The 18,062-nt window shown below is 36.9% G+C and overlaps 1 protein-coding gene and 1 pseudogene across 1 annotated transcript; one reads left to right on the top strand and one right to left on the bottom strand.

Annotated features, from left to right (window-relative positions):
- Positions 1 to 626: 626 nt before the first annotated feature.
- On the bottom strand, positions 627 to 1,571 carry LOC119537152 (annotated as a pseudogene).
- A 9,792-nt stretch (positions 1,572 to 11,363) lies between these two features.
- LOC119538517 (olfactory receptor 51V1-like) lies at positions 11,364 to 12,317 on the top strand. The gene has a single exon (XM_037841518.1). It carries the CDS (start codon positions 11,373 to 11,375, stop codon positions 12,315 to 12,317), a length of 945 nt encoding a protein of 314 aa, XP_037697446.1. The 5' UTR covers positions 11,364 to 11,372.
- The last annotated feature ends 5,745 nt before the right edge of the window (positions 12,318 to 18,062 follow it).

Raw genomic sequence — 18,062 nt, 5'->3', positions numbered from 1 at the left:
TCATGTATTCTGATATAACCATCATTACTTGAATAATCTAAACAACAGGCATGTTTCCAAAATTTGGGGTAGAAGTCTAACTAGGCATGCCAATGGAATGAAAGTATTGATAGATGCAGCGTAACATACTTTTTTTCTTTTTTTTTTTTTTTTGCCTCCCCTATCTCCCCCTCTTATCTGCATTTACCTTGGTATATCATCTTTGTTACATTAAAGGAAGCATGATACAATGATTCTGTTCTGGTTTTTTGTAGTTGTTCCAGGGGGACTACTTAGCTTCCACTCCTCTCTATGCTGCCATCTTGCCCCGCCTCCAGTGTAACATACTTTTAATATGCTGCATGAATATGCCAAGAAAATTTAAATATTTGTATTGTCATGTCTATAGTAGCTGTGATTGTCCCACAAAAACTTTCAGAAAACATTTGGGAACAAATATGACTAAAACTTTGTTCTATTACTTCTCTTGCATTAGCAAGCCAATTAAGTAATTTAAGACTCAAGTTTCAATAAAAGAACAAAAAGTTATAGAAAATATTATTCAATTGAAAATTGCTGAATGTATGGGAACTAGCAGTATTATTTTGATCTTAAAGCATTCTTACTGATAAAATTCAAGGGTTTCATTAAATTTTCAGGTAAAACCACTTCTTTCTCATGCTTTGAATTTGCTGGGTCTTCACACTATAGATGGTTGTATTCATCAGTATGGGAAGAGAATATAGATATCACCCAAAAGGACATGAACTCAATATAAGAGATGTTTTCCAGAGCAGTGTATCATGGTAAAACCAATGATGGGAATCTAGAAACCAGCACTGCACAGATGTGGGAGACACAAGTCTGTACTTGTGACTGAGACTTGAACCTTTCCTTCCAAGATGCAATTGCCAATACTATATGCAGGATGAAAATATAGGAAAGGAGAATAAGCACAACATCCAGCAACAAGGTACAAATCACCAGAGCCAGGGTATAAAAGCTGTTGAAATGCATGCCAGAGCAGGACAGCCAGGGTAGGTCCTGGTGCAGGCAGAAGGAGTGGGAGAGGAGGCAAGAGTGGCAGTAACAGAATTTCAAATTAATGATGACAGAATAAATGGACAAAGCACTTCTCATCTAAATGGTCACAATGAAATGAGTGGTTCTACTATTTGTCAAGAGGGATGTATATCTCAGAGGACTGTGAACTGCTGTAAAGCAATCAAAGGCCATGGCAAGTACAACTCCAGACCCAGTGAAAGAGGGACCGTGGACAAAATAAAGTCTGTGCAATGCAGATATCCAGACCAATCTCCTGGCTGATCCCCCACATGGATCTCTAGCACCATGTACACTGTGGACAGTCCCATGCACAAGTCAGTGAGAGCTAGCAAAGCTAGGAAATAGAACAGGGGCTGATACAGGCTTTGCTCAATGCAGATTATGTGAAGCACCATGAAGTTTCTCAGGAACACCAAGGCATAGATTGAGAAGGGAATTGAAAACCAGAGATAGTGCCCTTCCAAGCCAGGGAAACCTGGGGGAATGAATATTGAGGAATTGATAATGGATGCAGAAGAAACAGACATGGATATTTGAAGATAAAATCCAAGATGAGATAAATATTATCCACAGTTTTCCTTAAAACTTCTGTTGTTCTTCAGTATAGTGAAATATAACAGCCACCCTGAATATAGCCCAGGTAAAGCTACCTGTTTGTAGAATTCCAGGAAAACTGCATCATGAGATGATTTTACAGGGAATCTCCTTTGCATGGTATCTCGGGGGTTATGGCAGCCAATCTGCATCCTGACCATTTTAGGTTAATTAGATCATTAAATGCATCCACTCTTAGTCTCTCTGAGCCACTTGTGCCACACACACACCAGATAATTGGGACTAAAGGTAGTGAGCACACAAGGCATCTCCTGAGTTAGACTCTGGGCCCTTTCTCCTTTACCGGTCCTTGATGCACAGGGAGTCAGAGTGCTAAGTTTGATGAGGAAGGAGTGGGATGTTGTGTGAACCAGGTGAATCCAGGCTCTGGGAGACCCCAATTACTGTTGGTGAATGTTTCAAATGAAGCCTTCTGCTGGGCCTCTTCCAGGTTAGAAGTTCCCTGGGGTTGAGAGGAATGGCTAAATGGCAACATTTTCCCTAGACTCCACAAATTTTTTTCCAAATTTTAGAGAGAAGAGTCATTGCATGGACTGATAATTCAATATTTACTCAGAAAGAAAAGGCAAAAAATAAACACCCAATAGGAAGAGAGGGTATCAGATTCTGAAGAATTTTCCTGTTTAAGTCTCCCTTTAGCCAAATGTCATGAAAACTGTTTCAATAAGGCTATTTATTGTTTCTCCCTAAACTTCACCTCAGTAAACTTTCTCCCTTTTGTGAACCCCAAAGAAATTAATCTCCTTAAGGAAACTATATATGGCATATATGTTTATATATGTTTATGTATGGCATAATATAAACAGCCATACATTAAAAGGTTTTGCAAAAAATGATATAAAAATGAAACAAAATATTGTCAAAAATTTAATTCTATATTATAGTTCATTGTTAATAGTTATTTATGCACTCATCAGTGAACTACTTATACTTGTTCTCATCTTCCTGTGTGTACATTTATTGACCAGTGCTATTGAAAATTGTTAGGTAATGACAATCTTAGTCAATTCCCAACTACTTTTCCCTCTGAAACATTTTCAACAAATATTTTTTACAGAAAAGTTTGAACTATAACACAAAGAACTTGTATCTCAAATCATTTAAGTATAAGTTGCCCATCTCATACCCAATCACTACCCCCAAATTCTTTAGTGTGTATTTTCTATGAACAAGGACATTGTCCTACATCATTACAACATAACTGTCCATCAGGAAATTAACAATGACACACTATTACCATTCAATTTTCAGATCCATACAACTCTCTACAATTGTGCCATGTGTAATTTATAGCATAAGAATTCATTTCAGAAACATGTGCATTAGCATTCATATCTTTTAGTTTCCTTCCCTCTACAAGTAACTCATACAAGTTCCTTTGCTTGTATGACCATGACACTTTGAAACTTACTGGCCATATATTTTGTGGAGTATCCATTAGTTTGGGTTTGTTTGATGTTTTCTCATGAGTAGACCCAGATTATGCAGGAATGGATGCAAGGCTCTGTTCATCTCATGAACCCATTCAGGTTTGCATGATTTGAAATTTTCCCACTCTTGTTGAAGTTGACTGTGATTATTTGATTAAGTGGAGGTTTGCCAAGATTCTTTACTATAAAATGATTCCTTTTCCCTTTGAATTTTTTGATAGAGAGAGACTGAAACTATGTAAATATCCTATAGTTATGGTTTCCTACTTCATTCAATAGGGAACAATCAGTTACTAAAAGTTCAGTTCTTCCTGATTTGGCCAGTGGGAGTAAAAGATGAAAAATCCTTAAAAAAACAGGCTTTTTCACTTTGGCAACTTTTGGTTTACTCATTCTAGGGATTTAATTGCTTTTTGGTAAAATATAATATGCAATGCTCATCTTGTACTTTCCTTAGCCTAGCCCTGAAATCATCAATTTTTCAAAAAATTATGGTCCTTATGAGTACAGATTTACTATTTAGAAGCTAATATTTGCATGCTACATGGGTCATTCTCCTGGGTAATCATGTTCCCAGGTGGTCTCTGTGAACAAAGCTAGGATAAAACACGTACATTTATTTCTCTATTTATATACTTTGAAAACCATATGTACTCACTGATAATTTCAATTCCAATAAAAAACCAGAGATTCCATTCTAGTATTCTGCCTTTTGTTGAGATCAGAAGCATTTATCTTTCAACAATGAGAAATCTACTGCCCATTAATTTTAATATCTTTATTTGTTTGATCAATAACCCTTTATGTAACCTCTCTCTTGTTGCCACACTACACACTCCCCTGTGCAGACGTCCTCCTTACCCAGCACGGGCTTCAACAACGAGCACAGAGCCACCCTGCCCATCACTGGCTCCTCACTCCATGTGGGCACCAACAGTCTCCAGACTGAAATCTTTCTTCACCTTCCCCAGGCACCAACCCCTCACAATGAGACAGCCCATATATGGGTGCCTTCTCTTCCTGCTCGGGCTCTGACTACCCATGCCAGGACACTCCTCACATGTAGATAACTTCCTAAACATGTCACCTCAGCTCCTCATCTTGGGGACGCCCTGTTTGTTATACTAGAACTCTGACTCCCCAGGTTGGTCAGTCATGCCTCTACTCCCACAGGACACCATCCTCATTCTGTTCAAAATCTGACATCTCTCACTCAGCTTCCCCTTCATATGGACACCCTTCTCAACTAATTCAGGTCATATTACTATGTTCTGGTCCATTGCTGATCCCCTTTCCCAACACACAGAAGCACACAGACATATGCACACAAATACATTGATATAATTATATAGGTATAACTTAAGATATCTCAGTCCCCTTTCCCAACACACAGAAGCACACAGACATATGCACACAAATACATTGATATAATTATATAGGTATAACTTAAGATATCTCAGATTGGGTTTCAGAACATACCACAATAAAGCAAATATTGCATTAAAGCACGTTATGCAATTTTTTTTGGTTTCACAGTACATATAATGTTTACACTATACTGTAGTATATTAAGTGTGCAATAGCATTTTATCTTAAGAAAAAGATGCACATACCTTCATTAAAGTGTGTCAGAACCACAAAGTGAGCACATGCTGTTGGAAAAATGGCGCCAATAGACTTGCTGGAAGCAGAATTGCCACACAACTTCAATTTGTAAAAGAAAACAAAAACAAACAAAGAAAATGTGTTGTCTGCAAAGTGCAATAAAGTGAAGCACAATAAAATGAGGTATGCCTTATGCCTGACGACCCTTCAGGGCTAAAACACTGTGTCCTCCTTCATCTTTGAACTTCCTTGCTGTATCTTTTGAAATTGGAATCCCAGGCAGATGATCCACAGAGCCAATCAAGTCCCTGGTTCATTACGTTTGACCTAATACAAAATAAAGCACAGCTGCCTTAAACCCGCCCCTAAAAGACGCACAAACACTTGTCCAATCAGTAGAAGGCAAGCTCATTTCCCTTTTATATCTATAAAAAGTTTGACATTCCTAGAACCCCGAAGCTACTTCCGTTGCTATAATTGATCTGTCTTCCTTTGCTGCAAGCAAAACTTCGGCGTCCTGAATAAAATGCTGTAGTCTTCAAACTCTACTCCGATTTCTCTTTCATGAATTAGGAGACCCCAGCAAGTTTTAGAAGGTGTCCCCCCGGGCTGCAGGCTCTGGTGACCAGCTAAGTGAGGTGCCTACAAAAGAACCCTTTGTGACTGCTGAACCATGGAGGAGACGCCACATCCCCCAGGTATCCCCTTCCTATATCTGGACTTGCATAGAATTCAATTGCTTTATATTTGGGACTTTGGTTTAGGCACTTTTGGTTTGGGTTTGAATTAAGTTCTATCCTCAGACCCTCCATTTGGTTTCATTTCATTTCTCCCTCCAGCTCTCTAATTTTCTGTCTCTCTCAGATACGTGGGGATTACGTGGGGATTGGGAAACCATGAGGCTCACTAAACCGACTCCCAGTCTGGGTCATATGGTGAGCGGTTCGCCAGTCCTGTCTTGTATAATGAGCCCCCTTTTCTACCTACAATGCTGCCAGCTTTCAGTTCTAGACACTCCCGCTCACCGGGGGATCCTGCTAAGGGCGGAGCGGAATCAGGGTGGCTGAGCTGAAAGGCCCAGGCTTCAGAGACGTTTCTTCTGACCTCAGCCTAATGGAGGCTTCTTGCTCTAAATCACCTTCTCCTCCTGCTGAAACTCCTGATTCTTATATATATACCGCACTATGGGCCTGTGACTTTCTGTTCATGGGTAGATCTGACAAAGGTCTGTTTGTGTTGACCACTTTGGGAATTTTTATAGAAAGAAAATCTTGCACTTGGAAGGCACCCTTAAAAGGGGGATGGGGGGTGGGATCCAATATTGGTAGTTGGTGGCTGCTAGAGGACAATCTGCCTCCACCATAGCTTCACTTAATGGTCCATTAAAGAAAGAAAAGGCCAAAAAACAGAATAAAGGTGGATGAACTCCAAACCAAACCTATAACTCCCCCAACTTTCTGTATCCAGCCCTTCCCCAGAAGCTGCTCTAATGGTTCCTCTTGGCCCCCTGAGGAAAAAGGGTCTAGTGTAGGCTCCTTAAAAGACTTAGGCTGGCTGCCCACTAGAGCAGAATTTAAACCTCGGACCTGACCTGAGTTAAGAGCAATAATTAAAGATTTCCCCAAATAAGACCAACACATGTTCAGACAAAAAATTTACAACTTTTTTGTATGCATATGATATAAGGCTCTCTGACATATATTAGCTTGTGCACATGTTGATCAGAACCTCAGATACTAAATCCTGGATGGCAAAAGCTAACTGGACAGACACAGAAAGGGACCTCCAAGAACCCTCTTTCCATGGTCAATCTGAGAGTCAAATAGGCCTGAGAAGTAGGACAAAGCTTCTGCAAGGTTACATGTCAGGGCAAAGAAAACCTTACAAGTCTCCACAAATTACAAGTGGAAAGCTTGAGTCCTCATATTAAATAAACTCAACTTGTCCAATCTGCCAAGAACAAAACTTCTGTTAAAAATATGAGTGGAGTAAGGAGAGAAAGCCAGATCTTTTATATAAAGTAGTGAATTTTGTATTCCTTTGTTTCTGTATTTTTATGTCTGACTCATAGCCAAAATTATTTTTCTAATTGAAGGTATAAGCTCTCTATTTACGTCTGATTATATGCCTGATGTGTACTTTCCTACCTCTGATGGTAAGTCCAAATTAACATACAGAAATCATTAAAAGAGCTCTATTCAACTTGCTTATAGAGAAATAAGTGCTTATATAAAAATTAATATTCATAAAGTCCCAAGAAACAGACTTTCTAATACTCCCAGTACAAAGAGTATTCATAGAACTAAATTTAAATAATTTAAAAATTCAAATGCACATGATCTAGGTAAACCTTTGGCACCCAGGTCTATTTTAATACTGTTAGTTAAATAAAAATAGCTCTGAATTCTAAGTTATCAATATTAGGTACAATACAAGCATACAATCTTATTCCACTTGGATATGTTCTTCCTAAATTTATACAAGATCACTGATCAAATAAGCTAGTATTAGATGGAATAAATATTTAAAATGATGAAAAATGGAAATACGTGTTTCACCAAATTGAGTTATCAGTATGGCAAACCTTATTTTGAGTTCTTGTGTTTTGTAGGATGTCAGTCTGAAGACAATTTCCAAGATCATTTTTGGGATCTTAAGTATGTAAGGTATGTAGGATGCAAATTTGTTAAGGAAAAAGAGTAGTTTTGTCCTAAAGTTAATTGACTAGGTATGGCAGAGTGAGAAACAGTAAAGTGAAGGACAAAACTTAAATGGATATAGAAAGTTGTAGAAGGTTTGTAGAAATGAATTTTATTTGCCATGATCAACACTGAATAAGAACTGATAGTCTTATCTATAAGATTTCTTGAAATGCTTTTGTATCAAACAGTACATTCATGCAAAACTGGAAATTTGGTTTTCTGTCTGTTAAAATGATGATTTTTTCTTCAATAATTGGTCTGCTCTTAGTGAGAAGTTATAAAATGCTTTTCTTAAACATCTCTGCCCAGAAAGCAAAGATTTTTTGTCATAGCAAAACAATATCCTCATTGGTATTTATATTCATCTTATCATCCTTTATTGTTTAAGAGAACAAGTCTCACTTTTAAAAGATCTATGCTTTATTTCCTTTTTTATTTTTTACATTCATGTTACCTTCTGTATTTACTTCTAAAATCTTTGTCACTTAGTAGATTTCTCAGTAATCAAGTGTTCAAATCTCCTGACAACTTTTGACATTTTGTCTTCACAAAATCAAACTCTAAAGGATGTCTTTTTTATTTCAAACCGTCTTTGGGATTTTGCAGAAAGCCTCTGGAAAATCACAAGGGATTTGTTCTTTTATCTAAGAAAAAGAGAGGAGGTAAATATAGTTAGATTCATTTAATATATTGTGAATTGCATGGGAAATGTCAAATTAAAAAGGATTTTCTGACCTTCTGTTGGTTAAATTTTAATGGGTAAAATGTTATTCACATAAATATTTAGGAATATATAAAATTCTTAGATATTTGGCAATGTTCTCACTGTCTGTGATATCTACTGATACTGATCTTCATGTGTTAGAAACAGTAGAAGGTTATTGGTCTTAATTTTAGTTATTCTTGAAAATATGCTACATGCCACAAAAACAACCAAAATTCCTTGTCAGTTACATGGTTTTATTCTGATGCTTTTCTGAAAATGCTCTCAATCAACCACAGGTGATAGCTTTATATTCAGAAAAAGGAAAACAAAAGGTATTTCAAGCAAGAAGCAAGGTAAGTATACAAATCAAGTTCCACCTGCCAACTAACATAACCCTTGTAAAACTCTGAAGTTGGGACAGGGTCAAATACCTGAACCTACAGGGGCCATTTGAACATCTTCAACTGGACTTTACACAGCTACCCCCTTCTATGGAACATGAGTATGTCCTTGTTAGCATATGTCTGTTTTCTGGATGATAGAGGCTTTTCCTTGTCTCGAGTCTACAGCCCTCACAATGGCTAAAAAACTACTAGACTTTGTTTGCCCCACATGAGAATTCCTGCCATTCTCTCAAGCAATAGAAGCTCCCAATTTGCAGGAACTGTAATCAAGGAACTTTGCAACATCTTACCTATCAACCAAGAGTTTCACTTGCCCTCCCATCCTCAATTTTCAGGAAAGGTAAAAAGAACAAATGGTATCTTAAAACATAAATCAGCTAAATTATTTACATCCCTCTATCTGCCTTGGCCTAAAGTTCTTCCCTTAGCCTCAGTGGCCATAAGATCTAGCCTATCAGAAAAACACCATTTAACCCCCCATGAAATCACAATGGGAAAACCCTACAGGCTTATTACTTCTCCTATCTTACTGGACTCCAACCTATTAGAGTGTGCTAATTATTGTAAAGGACTGATTGCATGTACCCATTTTACCACTCATAGATCTAGACGTCTTTCCCAAGATTCCTATACAGTGGACTCTACATGACCTTCCTATTGGAGACTTTATATACTGGAAGAGATATCAATGAAAGACTGCTTTAGAACTAGGTGGAAAGGACCTTATCAAATCTTATTGACCACAACTTCAATTAACCCCTGGGTTCACCTGTTACAACTAAAACATGCTCTAAGCCTTTGAGAAGTTACTCCCATGTTGGATCTGAAGCTAATATTGACATGAGAATTCCAGAAGCAGACAGCGTCTCATGTAGACAGATTCTGCCCAAGACATTAAAACAAGTTGACACCCACAATCACAGATCAAGGCATGCCTGAATTTCCTTTTCACCATCTGTCTAAATATTCTCTTATTCTCCTAAATCCCTTACAATATCCCATTCTCCATCCCCAATAATACCCTACCTTCACCATGATTTTTATTTTTTTTATCTCCTCTCTACTTGTGCCCAAGTTACCTAGGTACCTTGAACAAACTCTTGTGTCTGTGCGCATCCCTCCAGTTAGTCCCAAAACAGGTATTCCTCTAATAACCATCCCACTTAACACTTGTAGATTTGACCCTGATAGGAATCATCAGAAACACCTGATCAGAAAGATCTCCTTTTTGGAATGACTCTAGGCTGTGCCTTAAAAGCCCCTAAAGCTGGGATTATGATATGTTCTCTCTAACCCAAGGAATGAGATGTTTTTACTAGAAACCAGAGAGGTAGCATTGGCCACCCTGTAGAGCATAGTAAATATTTCTATATGGGAAGATTCTTTTTAATTTCCTAAGCCAGGAGTACACTGTAAGGGCCAGATACCCTTTAGAGAAACCATTTTTCTCTAAGCACCACAAAGTTTAAATAACAATAACTTATTCCAATCAAGGCACAGATTTCTGTTGGGCTGAAAGGTCAGGTAAAGGCAACTATTGGTTAAATGGTACTAAAATATCAGATAACAATGAAGATGATTATGGTTACAATTCTCCTTTTCGAGTTTATACCAAATTAGCTTTATATACCAGCATGCCATATCCATCTCTATCAGATTCATTAGCTCCCCTTTCTCAGAGTTACTATTCAGGCACTCAGTTGTGCATTGAGGAAAATGTCTAGGTGTTTGTAAAATTTAAATTTTTCTTAAGTTTTAAAATATTACATTCTTTCTAAAAAAATGAAATAAAATCACTCATTCCTAGAATTAATTTCTAATTACCCCAATACACAAATGATTTTGATAGCCTTCTATAGACCTCCATTTGTGTTTCAAAATCCTCAAATTATTCTTTCAAGATCTAATAATTCATATACTCTCTTAACCAAAGGAATTCATGTCATATGGCTTTAATCTACATAATAAGAGGTGCTGATGCTCATAGCTCCCTGGCAGGCTGGGCCAGATATTCTGCCTTTACCACTATCTGGGTGTTATCAAAGATATTATATGCTTAATAAACTAATTCTATTCTACCCTTAAATGACTAAGATGGTCATAGATAAAAGATATATCAAATAATGATTTAATATTTTCCAGTTTAAAATGCATGTCATTCATGTTATCTATATATGAAATATATGAGATTAAAATATTTCAAGGTTCAGAAAATCCAGAAAACTCTTACAAGTATAAAGAGGCACAAAATAAAGATAACTAAAGGAGAGTACATTTTAAATAGGTAAATAATTTAGAGAGAGCCTAAGCTATGGGGAATGTGTAAAAATGTTCTGATTCAACTTAGTTCATTAAGTTTTCTCTCAGCTAAATTTTATGTTCTGCAAAGTTACATTACTTTAACCAGTCACATTTCCTTTGGGAACTTATGATCCTTTGGGAGCAGTAAAAGGGACAATTGTGGTACCCAAGAAGAAAATTATACATCTATTACATATTTTCCTTGAAGGTACTGGCTGCCGTAGCAACAGTAGACACCTGTAATCATACATTATCTTCCTTTAGGAATAAACAGACTCCCAAAAGTTCATCCCCAAATCCAAATCCCATGAGGTCATTAACATTACTGTGTCTGTATAAAACTCCCTAGTCTTCTGACATCCGTAGTCACTTCCACTGGAAATTCCATATCTAGACAAGGGATTTTTACCCTAAAGGATAAAGGATCAGGTTTCTATTTTGCTGAGTTTATGACACTTAAGGAAATTGTATTATATTTTATTTTCTTCTCAAAAGCAGATAAACATTACTAGAAATTTGGAGATCTAATTTATATCTCACTAATAATATTCTCAATACTCTGATAATGTCTGCTACCTCGATCTGCAACCTCAGTAGTTCCATCTTTGTTCTCACTGGTTTTCCTGGCCTAGAACTTGACTATCTCTGGCTCTCCATCCCCTTCTCCTCCATCTATGCCATGGTATTTCTGGGAAACTGCATGGTCCTCCATGTGATCTGGACTGAGCCAAGCCTACACCAGCCCATGTTTTATCTCCTGGCTATGCTGGCCCTCACTGACCTGTGCATGGGGTTGTCAACCGTGCACACAGTCCTAGGGATCCTGTGGGGACTCATTCAAGAGATCAGCCTGGACTCCTGCATTGCTCAGTCCTATTTTATCCATGGTCTGTCCTTCATGGAGTCCTCTGTCCTCCTTGCCATGGCCTTTGACCGCTACATTGCCATTTGCAACCCATTGCGTTACTCTTCCATCCTAAGCAATGACAAAATCATGAAAATTTGGATGGCCATTTTAGGTAGGAGTTCTTTACTCATACCTCCAGTTATCATCCGCCTGAAGTTCTTAACTTACTGCCATCCCCATATCCTTTCTCACTCTTTCTGCCTGCACCAAGATTTAATTCGAATGGCCTGTTCGGACATCCGCTTCAACAGTATCTATGCTCTGGCCTTGGTGATCAGCAACTTGTTATTGGATGCAGTGCTCATACTTATCTCCTACATCATGATCTTACACACAGTTTTAGCCATTGCATGCCAGGAGGAGAGGATCAAGTCCTTGCAGACCTGTGTATCTCATATCTGTGCTGTTTTGGTTTTCTATATCCCAATCATTGGTCTGACCATGGTGCATCGTTTTGGTAAACACCTCTCACCTTTAGTTCATGTCCTCATGGGCAACATCTATGTCCTTTTTCCACCCTTGATGAACCCCATTATTTATAGTATCAAGACTCAACAGATACAAAGGAAAATCCAGAGATTGTGCTACTTGAATATAGTCTAATTTCCTTGAGGTCAAATGTGACTATATTTTAAGGCAACAAATGTAATTCAAAAGGGTAAGAGTCAGTACATAATTAAAAATATATTTAATAATTTCTATTTGTATAATATTTTACATGTAATACCTGCTTTCCTTTCCATTTTTGCACAACCTTCATAGGTGAATTAACTTGATATGAATGAATTGTGATCAATTTCTTAAATTGTAAAATGTAAATACAATGCATTGAATGACATAATAATGTTTGAGGTAGATTAGCTGGTAAATTCTATGTTTTACTATGGCAAGTAGGATAGTTTGGGAACTAGCAATTATGGAAAAGGTATATTTTCTGATTAGAGTGCTTGAAGTAATTTCTGAAACATCAACCACTGTCTTAGTACCCTAGGCAATGTTCTTGTTTATTACTTACCCATGTTGGTCTTTACGCAGTTTAGCTATATGGCCATCCAATGAATTAAGCACCATAGGGAGATAGGACTATTTTAATTATTTGCAAAGTTGTGATTAAAACAAAACAAATAATGAAAACTAATCTTGCCTACCAATCAATCCCTACTTCCACCCTATGACCAGCAACTGAACTGGAGTTAGAGACAAGCAGTAATTGCCAAAGTAGAAAGAATTAGATTTTGTGGGTAGCTTACTCATCCAAATAGTAATACAAATAACAATTACCATTTGAAAATGTATCCCATGAGCTTTCTTTCTTTTTAATATCTCATTTAGATCCCATGCCCCAGTTTAAAGAATAAAAAAGTCTAGATTGCTATACTTTTTACTCTGACCAAGTAAGGTAAATACATTTTTAATTTAATCTCCCAATCAGCACTCTCAGGTAGGTATTATTTTCCATTATAAAGATGGACATCTTAAAGCATGCAGTGGTTTAAATAATGTTTCTAATTTTTATGAAATAGTAAGTAATGGGATTGAAATATATTCTCTGAGTTAGTTTCAAATTACATGAGAGCTCTTTCTTTCTTCCTTTCTGTATTTCTTTTCAATAAGAAGTTTACCAGATGATTATGCAGCCATCATAAAATATTTGTATGATAAAAAAGTAGAAAATCATGGATGATTATATATTGGGCACATTTGAACACTGTTGGTAGCTGTACATTTTCAAAAAATATTTTTGCTACAATAATATTTATTATTTGTGTCTATTTTTGTCACTTAATATTTTGATGGCAGGTTTATTAAGGTACAATTGGAAATAGTAAAATTCACCCTTTCCAGTTGTACATGTACAGTTTGATGAGTTCCAAAAATATTTACAATTGTGTAACCCTCATGACCACAATCAAGTCATAGCATCTTTCCATCATCCCAGAAACTTCCCTTATATCCCTTTCTGGTCGGTACCCTCCAACAACCCTAAAGTCTTGGCAACCACTAACGTGATTTCTGTCCTATAATTTTGTTTTTATAGAAAGTCATGTAAACTAAATCATAAGTAATGTAATCTTTTATATCTGGATTATTTCACTTAACAATAATGCTTTCAAGGTTTGTTCTTGCTGCATGTATCCATAGTCCATTTATTTTTATTGCTGAGTCCAATTCTAATGTATCATTTACAAAAAACATTTATCCATTTATTGGCTGAATGGAATTTTAGCTTTTTTGGAGTTTTGATTGTGAATAAGGCTATTAAAAACATTCACACCATATGATTATAAAAATGATTCATGAAAATTATTAATTTTAGTTTACCTTTAATGCTCACATCATCAATATTAATAACCTGACCACAGTAATAGTAATAATACCTAGTTTATATTTGACAGATGCCTTTTTTATCAGGCACTGTGGAAATGCTGTGCAGGGATGCTCTCTAACACTCCTCTGAGCAAATATATGAAGTAAATAATATTTCCACTTTGCATATGAGGAAATTCAGGAAAAGGGATTTAAATTACTAAAACATAAGTGGTGGAAGTTGGCAGGTGATCTTGCTGCCCTTCCCTCTATGTGGGGCATTACTCCCAGGAGTGTGAATCTCCCTGGCAGCACAGGACATGACTCCCAGGGATGAGCCCAGACCCGGCATCGTGGGATTGAGAAAGCCTTCCTGACCGAAAGGGGGAAGAGGAATGAAACAAAGTAAAGTTTCAGTGGCTGAGAGATTTCAAGTGGAGTCTAGAGTTCTCTCTTGAGGACATTCTTATGTGCTATATAGATATCCCTGTTTAGTTTTTAGGGTATGGAGTAGCTAGAAGGAAGTACCTGAGACTGTCAAATGGCAACCCAGTAGCCTTGATTCTTGAAGACGATTGTACAACTATGTATATTACATGGTGTGACTGTGTGATTGCAAAAACCTGTGGCTCACACTCCCTTTATCTAGTGGATGGACAGATAAGTAGAAAAATCAGGACAAAAATAATTGAAAACTGGGATGGGATGGGAGGGATGGGATGTTTTAGGTGTTCTTTTTAACTTTTATTTTTATTCTTATTTTTATTTTTTTTTGGAGTAATGAAAATATTCAAAATTGTGGTGATGAAGCACAATTATTCAATGGTATTGTGAACAATTGATTGTACACTGTGAATGATTGTACAGTATGTGAATATATCTCAAAAATGAATTTAAAAAAAGTGGAAAATTTTGGTTTTACATTTAGCATTTTTTAGTACTGCTATTACTGTTTCATTTTACATCATGGAAATTCCCATTTCTCTTTCAGTGTTTTTGTTTTATTTCATTTTGCTTGTTTTTGCTGCTTTATGAATTAAGGATTTTAAATTATATAGGGATGTAAATATAGATTTTCAAATGAGTTACTAATCGAAACAATTACTTAATAGTCCATACTTTCTTCAGCCAATATTATGATATACCAAATTGCCACATAATAGATTTTATACTTCATATTCTAAAAATCTGATGTTGTGAGTTATGTTTTCATTTTTCTCATGTGACCATATTCATGAGATCATTTTTCCAAGACACCGCATTCATGCTAATGGTTATCCTTGGCCAAAACTCCGACCATTCACTTAAAGGTCACTCAGTGCATTTGAATTTTAAAAATATCTTTGCTGTGGTGTAACATAATCTATTTGAATAACTTTTCTGACCTGGGAGTTTATCTTTGCTGCAGTTTTTCTCTCCTCCATCAGTCTCTGTCCACCTGCCCCCACCCCAGTCCTGTTATCATCTGCATCCAGGGGACCCCAACATGTCCCTGAGGAATTGGGTGAGAAAACTGTTTGGGCCCCTGGTCTAATTGCTCTAAAACCTGGCTGATCTTTCTTGAAAGATCTTGCTTCCTCTCTCTGGTTGGGACTCTGTCCTTTCCTCAACATCTGCTGAATTTTAACTGATTATTTTCTCTTGGATTCACTGACTGACACATCCATAACCTTGGCTCTTACTATACAAGTCCTGAGACCTTACTCAATTTCTTTTACTCCCAACTCTAAGATTTGTTCCTATGGCCTTTGGTTGCAAAGTCATTTGCTCCTAACCATGGCATCTCCCTCACAACTTCACTATCTAGCATTCTCCATGACTTTGTGTTCCCTACAGTGCTATAAAGAATCCATTTTATTTGCTGCCTTGGTGGGGAGAGAGAACCAGAGGACACTCTTTCAAGTTCTTCTCCAAGTGAACACCCCACATGGTCATTTCTACTGCAATGCAGCTGCCCCTCATTGGCAAGAGACATCCCACAAGACAATCTCCATGAGATGCCCAAGCAGGAAAAAGGGTACTAACCTTCCTCTGTATTTAGCTTCCTTTTCAAAATAACTTAGGTGTCTATCATCTTCTACCCTGATTCATTGAAATTGTCCAGAAGTTGTGCAGGAGAAACTGGGTCCTTGAGAATTATAGCTTCCCTTTTCTCCTTTTCCATCTCTTTCTCTCTTCTCAGTCTCATGCTGGACTAGTTTATGCTCCTGTTTGGCATTGCAAGAAACCTCTGTATGCAAACCTCCTTCCTTCCTACCCTTGTTCTAGTTGCTGTCCTCTGGCAGAAGCACTTTATGGCAGTAGGACTCCAGTGAAAGAAAAGAAAAATCAAAAATATTGAAAAGGAAAAATATGTTGGCAGTTCAAAGAAATTTCCCCAATTAGTTACATGTATTATGACTGTTTTCTTATGGAATAATTGACCTGTAGTAATTCCTAACCTTCAAAAAATCTTTTTTATCTAGCAGGCTGGTATATCATGATTTAATTAACTCTTTTTTTGTGGTAATACAGTCCAATTTTGGTAAGTTCATCTTATATAAAATAATGCTAATACAACTCTTTTGGCACAGTTTGAGCTTTATTCCACTATACTGCATTTAAGCCAACTCCTAATCCCACCCACAAATAAATTTTATTACTATTGTCAAAGAAAAAACTGCATTCAGTAATGTTAAGCAGGCAAAGATGACTATTTAGTGGCTACTATAGCAGAGGAGGGAAAATAGAACACATCTGCCTGACAACAAAAGCCAGTTCTTTAAGGACTGGAAGTGGGTTGAAAGAACAACACCAGAAGATAGTAAGGGGGGCTGATCACTGGGGTGAGTGAGGGATTTCCTGAGGCTATTAGTAGGACCACTTTGTTCTGAATGTTTTCCTTTGTGCTAATTACGCTATCTGGAGTCTGTAAGGGCTGGGAGAGAGGAAGAAGGAGGTAAGGAACTACCCATTTAGGGCCTCTCAGGCACCTGGTAGCTTGGGTGAGCAGGAGAGGGTTGGGGTAGGTCAGGGGAACTTTGAAGTGTAGAACAATTACAGTCTGAAGTGTTTTTTTTTTTCCTTGGTTTTTCTCCTTGTAGTCCCAATTGCTTTTCTCTGTAGACCTACAGCTGCTAGATTGGTTTCAAAGTAGTCAGGACAGGGGAGGGAAACAGTCTTTGTTGCTATACCTATAAATAATTACTAACATTTATTGTACACTTGTTATGTTCTAAGCACTATTTTTAAAATGGGCATGTAAATAAAATAACTTTCTTAAGGTTTTATAATTAAAGGTAATGGAGCAGAGATTTGATTCCTGGCAGCCTGAGACCATAGATTGCCCGCATACGCAAAAGCTTACACTGTGTCCTAATTTCTAAAACTTGTATTTCTTGATTAATTAAAAGAAATTATAAGAAAATTATTTCACTCAATACAATTCTTCAAGTCCCACATATTTCCATCCTTAAATTATACTACAATCCTATATATTCTCTGCACTATTCTGTCTTGGAATCTTCAACCACAGTTATATTTTCCTGACTCCAGTTTTATATTAATAGTTCCTTTTCTATACATTTACCCTATTTCTTTCTGACATATTTGATGTATATTTTACAGGAAATTTCAAATACCATAGTACCCATATATCTAGAGCATTTAATAGATTGCTTTAATGAGACTCCTAAGCAAGGAAAGGAGGTAATTCTGAATCCCATGGGCCCTACAATAACCCTTACATAGCCACAAGGCACATTAATTGGTCTTCCTTCTGTGTAGAACTCTATATTTTCTAAATGTTCTGAATATCCTGGGGCTGATTCTTTCCTCTTAGAGTGCAAACCTACTAGACTCACTTTGGGCAATATTGTACTCCTGTTTTATTTTATTAAATCATTGGCTCTCACAGATTTGTGTGTCCATGACTGCAGTATCAGTTTGTCCCCTATCATGTCATTTGTAAAAATGAACTTCAATCTTAGAGGAACATTTTAAAAAAGAGTTATCTTTTATCTGCTGGTCTGTTTCTTTAGACTGGGTCTCCCACTATAATCT

The sequence above is a fragment of the Choloepus didactylus genome, chromosome 6 (genome assembly GCF_015220235.1).
Source record: "Choloepus didactylus isolate mChoDid1 chromosome 6, mChoDid1.pri, whole genome shotgun sequence".
In the NCBI taxonomy this organism is placed as follows: Eukaryota; Metazoa; Chordata; class Mammalia; order Pilosa; family Megalonychidae; genus Choloepus; species Choloepus didactylus.
This window is presented reverse-complemented; position numbering and strand designations above follow the sequence as displayed.